Source organism: Coenobita brevimanus, chromosome 110 (genome assembly GCF_032717465.1).
Source record: "Coenobita brevimanus isolate Jiangsu-jjx chromosome 110, ASM3271746v2, whole genome shotgun sequence".
Taxonomy (NCBI): Eukaryota; Metazoa; Arthropoda; class Malacostraca; order Decapoda; family Coenobitidae; genus Coenobita; species Coenobita brevimanus.
In genome coordinates, this window is record NC_137063.1 from 1,618,313 (window position 1) to 1,625,812 (window position 7,500).

The window sequence follows — 7,500 nt, forward strand, 5'->3', positions numbered from 1 at the left end:
TCTGCAGGGTGCGCCGGAATCACCTGGGCGCAGTATGGGTACCTGCCCCCCGACAAACCCCTTATACCTGGGGGCTCCCAAACTAACGGTGGCCGCCTACCTCCACCCACACGCCCGCCCACACGCCCACCGCCCTCCCCACCGCCCACCAGACCTCCATTTGTGAGTGCGAGCTGTTTTGTGATACGTTTTTGAGAGAGAGAGAGAGAGAGAGAGAGAGAGAGAGAGAGAGAGAGGGAGAATAAGAGAGTGATTGTTATTTTTCTCTTTCTTTTCTCATTTCATTTGGTGTGAATACCATTAACAGAGATTATTCATCATTCAATAATTCCTTCACCGCGAAAGGCCTCCCCTACTGTGAATAAAACCGCGTGAGAGTGGCAAGAAGTGAGACATAAGACATGATACTGACAGGTTAAAGAACAGACGAAGCCTCGAAAGTAAAGGAAGTGATCAATTCAAACCTCATTACCTGACACATAACTCGGCAGGTAATGTGCAGGTGGGGAGACGCTCGAGATGATACGGTTGGAGTCATGTCATTCCATTAAATTATTTTGGAACTCTTAACATCCTTTATGGTGTCTCGAAACCCGTGTCGAAATATCCTTGACGCTGTTTCGAAGCTGTCAGAACTACATTTACACTTTCGAACTTTACCGAGGCTTCATTTACAGTCTAGGAACCATACTGAAGCTTCATTTACACCGTCGAAGCAGTATTTAGATCTCATTTACTCTCTCTCGAAAATCACGCTATTTCGAAGCTGCCAGAACTTCATTTCCACTTTCGAACTTTGCCTAGGCTTCATTTACACTGTCTAGGAACCATACTGAAGCTTCATTTACACTGTCGAAGCTGTATTTAGATCTCATTTACTCTCGAAAATCACGCTATTTCGAAGCTGCCAGAACTTCATTTACACTATCAAATTTACCGAGACTTCATTTACATTGTCTCGGAACTATACTGAAGCTTCATTTACACTATCATTAAGCTGTAATTATCTCATTTTATCTCGAAAACTATCAAATCTTGGCTAACAATGTCTCGAAACTGTTCAAATATTCTTTACGCTGTCTCACTACTGTGTCAAAACCTGGTTAAGACTGTACTGAAACCGCTTCGAAATATCCTTTAAACTGCTTCAAATCCATGTTGGAACCTCATCTGCCTCTCGAAACTTTGCCAGTCTCTAATTTACACAGTTTTAGTAAGCTCTCAAAGCCTCATTTACACCATCTTTAAGCTGTACCAAGACTTCTTTTACATTAATTCAAATTCTTGTCGAAGCATTATTTACTATCCTGAAACTGTGTCGAAAGAAGATTTACATTGCAGTGTTAAGTGTGTCAAAGATCAGGATTCATCTTAAATTAATAATAATAATAATAAAAGTGGGTTAGAACTTTGCTTCACTAGCTAGTAATTGCAGATGTGTAAAGTAATTATTGACCATGACAACGGGACATCAAGCCTCCTGGTACAATGAGAGACAGGAGGTTAATGTGGAACGGAAGTGGAAGATAGAAGGGTGGATGGTGCTATGAAGGCCTCACCTCCTTAAGAACAGGAAGCTATTCTTACGACAAACAATAATCTGGGAGTAACATGAAATAAATTGTCAATATTTATCACATCCTGAAAGGGTATGAGGAAAAACAGTGCAATTATTTTTTTTTCATTTTCCTTTTTTTTTGTTATTCTTTTCCTTTTTCTTTTTTCTTTTTCTTTTTTTGCCTCCAACAGACGATTTTTTTTCAGGTTGAGAAAAGCCTTCCTTACTGAAGTTGTTGGAAATAATAGTTGTTCAACCTTTCAGTGTGATGATGATGATGATGATGATGATTGTGATGATGATGATGATGTTGATTGTGATGATTGTGATGATGATAATGATGATGATTGTGATGATGATGATGATGATGATGATGATGATGATTGTGATGTTGATTGTAATCCTGTTTTCTCTCTATTTTTTTTTTTTTTCATAGACTCAGCCACCACCGACTCGCCCCCCGACTCGTCCGCCAACTCGTCCTCCTACTCGCCCTCCTACTCAACCCCCTACTCGTCCTCCCACTCGTCCCCCTATTCGTCCTCCTACTCAACCCCCCACTCGTCCTCCTATTCGTCCCCCTACTCAACCCCCCACTCGTCCCCCTATTCGTCCCCCTACTCAACCCCCTACTCGTCCCCCTATTCGTCCTCCTACTCAACCCCCTACTCGTCCCCCTATTCGTCCCCCTACTCAACCCCCCACTCGTCCCCCTATTCGTCCTCCTACTCAGCCCCCTACTCGCCCACCAACTCGTCCCCCTACTCGTCCTCCTACTCAACCCCCAACTCGTCCACCCACTCGTCCCCCAACCCAGCCTCCTACTCGCCCCCCTACTCGTCCCCCTACCACCCCTCACGACCACGACCATGACCACGACCACCACCACCACCACCACCACAGTGACGACCCTCTTGACTGGCTGAGAGAGTCCGTACCTGGAGAGCCTGGCCAGGACTACCCAATCTACGGCTGGCCCATACCTGATACCTCCTTCACGTGCCAGGGACAGCGGGCAGGTGAGTTAATTACAGGTGTTGTTTGGGTGATTGGAGGTGTAATTATTTCCATCTGATTCTCTTTTCTTTCTTTCTTTCTCCCTTTCTTTCTTTCTTTTTATATATACCTGATACCTCCTTCACGTGCCAGGGACAGAGGGCAGGTGAGTTAATTACAGGTGTTCCGTGGGTGATTGAAGGTGTAATTATTTCCATCTGATTTCCTTTTCTTTCTTTCTGTCTTTCTTTCTTTCTTTCTTTTTGGATATACATCGAAGGCATGGGTACTGTAATCAAGCCCATGTCTGTATTATGTACCCATGTATGTATGTATGTATGTATGTACGTGTGTGTTGGTTAAATATCTCACACACGCGCGCTCCGATTTAGATCAAACTTGGCAGATGTATTGCGTGTGGGGCTGGGAAGAAATGATTTAATTTTCGTGAGGATCAATCAAAGGTCAGGGTCAAAGGTCAAGGACAAAATTTCGGACAAGACGTTGGTATACCCTGTGAAAGTTTGATAGTATATTAATTTTACTCTTCTTCAGATTCCTTGTTTGTGGACGCCATTTTTTTTTTTGCCTACCGTAAAAATCAATCTGTCTATCTATCTATCTATCTATCTATCTGTCTGTATTGCCGGACGCTTTAATCCCGTAAGGGGTGGCCACAAACATAACGCCTCCATGTCGCTTTGTCCCCCGCCATTTCACTGCCCTCGCCCCACTTCACACACACCCTCTCTCATATACCTCTCCACTCCATCCCCCCATCTCATCCTCGGCCTCCCCCTCCCTATACCCACCTCCACCTCACTCACACACACTCTCCTCTTTAGTCTCACGCTCTCCATTCTATCCACTCCATCTCATCCTCGGCCTCCCCCTCCCTATACCCACCTCCACCTCACTCACACACACTCTCCTCTTCAGTCTCTCACCCTCCATCCTCTCCACATGGCCAAACCACCTCAGTATATGTCTCCTATCACTTTTGTATCACATCCACAGTAAAAATTATTGAGTAAAATTATCTTACGCAAAAACTAGTGGAATTTTTCGTGTCTTCTCAATATATAATCGAAATAATAAGTTGTTTCTTTTGATGTTTATTGAAATAGAAACTCGTGATAATGGATTTTTATAAGGCTTTGGAATTATGATGAGGATTATTATTTGTAGTGTATATTGATGTAGTTATTGATTTATTTTATTATTATTGTTATTGTTGTTGTTGTTGTTGTTGTTATTATTATTATTATTATTATTATTATTATTATTATTATTATTATTACTATTTTTACTACTACTACTACTACTACTACTACTACTACTACTACTACTATTATTATTATTATTATTATAATTATTATTATTATTATCACTACTACTACTACTACTACTACTGCTACTACTACTACTATTATTATTATTATTATTATTATTATTATTATTATTATTATTATTATCATCACTACTACTACTACTACTACTACTATTATTATTATTATTATTTTTATTATTATTATTATTATTATAAAAGCATGTCTTAGCGGTGAATAGGCAATCTCCTTACAACACAGCGATTAGTAAGCGTGTTTCGTGATTAAAGATAGAGAAACCTGTATTCTCTCTCTCTCTCTCTCTCTCTCTCTCTCTTTTATCCCTTCAGTACGATGGCCTCTTATTCCTACCCTTGCCACCTCCAGACCTTCTTAAGAATAACTGAGAGAGAGAGAGAGAGAGAGAGAGAGAGAGAGAGAGAGAGAGAGAGAGAGAGAGAGAGCCTGTCCAAACATAGACCTCGGGTGATTCCTTCGACCTTACTGTAAGTGGATGGGAGTGGCAGACATACGTACACACACACACACACACACACACACACACCTATGGACATACACCCATATATACACATCCACGGGATTTGCATATTAAGAGGTACACTCGCAATTATTCCTACGTGGTACAGGATAAACGCAGGTTCACACACACACACACACACACACACACACACACACACACACACACACACACACACACACACACACACACACACACAAACAGCGACCATGAACAGAAACGATGGAGGAATGGAAAAAAGCCGAAACACACACACACACACACACACACACACACACACACACACACACACACACGCAAACGAAAGCGAGAGGATTCAGTTCTCAAGGTAAGGTGACACTGTAATCAACGAAGCGAGAGTATTCACCAGGTAACAACGTCATCACCGTTTTTGTGTGTCGTAACCTCGGCTCATCTTAAAACAGCTTCTCTACTACGCAACCTTGAGTTAGCGCCGCCTCCTCCAGCCCTACGCGCCTCCGCCGGGGTGAAATTAACTCCTGCTTACGTATTCGAGATTGTTGACGCGCGAGGTAGGGTGAACTGCGCATGTAAATATATCGGTTTTGCGCTTTCAGTTATTTAGGTTTTGCGCATTTATTTATTTAGGTATTTATATTTATCTTTATTACAAGACAGTGGATAAATAAAGGATCCTTACCATAGTAAATGATGTTTCAGAAGGACAGTTCTTCCTTCAATTTCTTCCTCGTTTGTCAGAAGGTAAATATTTCTCATTGGACACTTTTTTACATGCTACGCGTATCTAACCTTCCGTCTTTGTGCTGTTTTGATAGAAATAACGGACAGTAAGAGGTTAGAAGCAGGTGTTAGTAAGTTAGAAGTTAGTGGAGAACAGTTAAAGAATTTCAAACCGCTCCTTCAAAATATATAGATAGAAAACATGGCGCCGTTCTTTGTAAACCACGTAATATTTTTTTTCCTGTGCTGTTGGGTTTTTTTTTGAGCTGAGAGAAATCGTCTGGGGTTAGAAGGAATATAGTAAAATCGTCTGAAATTGTCTAAACGGTAATCAAAGTAATTTTTGACACCGCCATTGTTGATTTCCCTCAGCTGGATGGATAGCTGTGTTGTTAGGTGGACTGAAGTTGAATCTTTGTATTTCACATCGAGAGAGTTCAAACGTGTAATGCAAAATTGGATTCATGCCCTTGACTCCAAATGGCCTCTCCTCTCTCTCTCTCTCTCTCTCTCTCTCTCTCTCTCTCTCTCTCTCTCTCTCTCTCTCTCTCTCTCTCTCTCTCTCTCTCTCTCTCTCTCTCTCTCTCTCTCTTTCCATTTTTTGTCCCTTCTCACTTCATATCTCCCCTCACCTCTCCATCACTCTCCCCTATTCCCTTTCCCTCTCTCCTCTCCCTTCTCCCCTCACTCCTTCATCCCTCTCCCCTCTCCCCTCTTCCCTCTCCCTCTCCCTCTCCCTTTCCTCTCCCTCTCGTCTCCCCATCTGGCATACTGTGGGTTGAGGTCATCTACTTTCAACAACTAACTCATCTGGTACCCTAGGCGAGGATTTCTTCTCTCCCTCCCTCCTTCTCTCCCTCTCTTCTCTCCATCCCTCCTTCTCTCCCTTTGTTCTCCCCTCCTTCTCTCACTCTCTCCTTCCGTCCTCTTCACCCTCTTTTCTCTCCTTCTCTCCTTTTCCCCCTCCTACTTTCCGTCCACCTTTCCTTCGGTCCACCTCTCGTCTCTGCTGCCTGTCCCTCCACTTCTTCCCTTTCTATTAATTTCATTCATCTTTTCTATTCCCCATCCCTTTTCTGTCTCTTCATCTCCTCTCTCGCTCCCTCTCTCCGCCTCTCCTTCCTCCTTATTCTTCACACCATCCCACACCCTTCTCCCTCCCTTTCTCTCCTCTCTGTTCTTCCTCTCCACCTCTTCATTCCCTCCCTTCACTTTGCCTCACTCTCCCCCCACTCCCCTCCACACGCTTGCTGTATAATAATCATAAGAATTTCTCCCTAATAACATCGTGTCCATGCTGCGTGCCGACTTAGGTAGTTAAAATGATAATATATATAATTGGAGAGAGAGAGGGGGGGAGAGAGAGACAGAGAGAGAGAGATGAAAAGTTAAATTGATATTCCACTACGCCTACCTCACACTTACAGCATTGTCACTCCTTCTTTGACGCATCGTATCAGAGACTCAGCCGCAGAGATGAACCAAACCTCTCCCAACTTAACGATATTAGACGACAGAGGAAAGTAAGACATTGAAAAGATTAAGGAACGAACCAACCTGTATCTCCAACTGAAAGCTAGGATCATCACTGCTCTCAAATCTGTGACAAAGCTACAAATAAGAGTATCAGGGCCATAGTATTAGGGGGTTAGGGAGAATGGTAATCCCCTTTAATGCGCCTCCATCTCTGAGCAAAGGCTAGAGTGTCCCTAATCCCTAGCAGTCCTCCTTCATACCACACACCTTCACATGCCACCTGCTTAGACACTACAGAGAGCTGAGACACCAAGCAAGGCTCATTATGTTACTTAAGAAATTACCGCCATCTTCCCACAATTACCTTCAGATAATTACCTTCGTGGCCATGTTATTTTTCGTGGGTTGGTATTTTTAGGAATATAAAAGGTTGTGGGAAGATTTTGTACCTGGTAATCACACACACACACACACACACACACACACACACACACACACACACACACACACACACACACACACACACACAGATATATTAATTGTAGGTAAATAGATATAATCTCTCTCTCTCTCTCTCTCTCTCTCTCTCTCTCTCTCTCTCTCTCTCTCTCTCTCTCTCTCTCTCTCTCTCTCTCTCTCTCTCTCTCTCTCTCTCTCTCTCTCTCACACACACACACACACACACACACACACACACACATCATTGTCCTTTTGATATTCTTCTTCCTTAAAAATATTGTATGACGTCGCCTATACGAAGGAAGGGTTAATGATCAGCCAAAGCGGTTCTGGATATTCCTCAACACCAGTACAAGAGCGATTTAGTTTCTATATTACACCTAGGTACACTCACCTATCCTTCTGACGCAAAATATGAAGATACTGAAAAAAAAATATATACA

General features: G+C 42.7%; 1 protein-coding gene across 1 annotated transcript in view; it reads left to right on the top strand.

Moving 5' to 3' along the window:
- LOC145417401 (uncharacterized) overlaps window positions 1–7,500 on the top strand; it is a 109,090-nt gene that overhangs the window by 75,699 nt on the left and 25,891 nt on the right. The window contains exons 2-3 of the mRNA XM_080286079.1: window positions 8–162; window positions 2,292–2,577. Coding sequence (XP_080142205.1) covers window positions 8–162; window positions 2,292–2,577 — 441 coding nt within the window. The remainder of the gene's footprint in view (window positions 1–7; window positions 163–2,291; window positions 2,578–7,500) is intronic.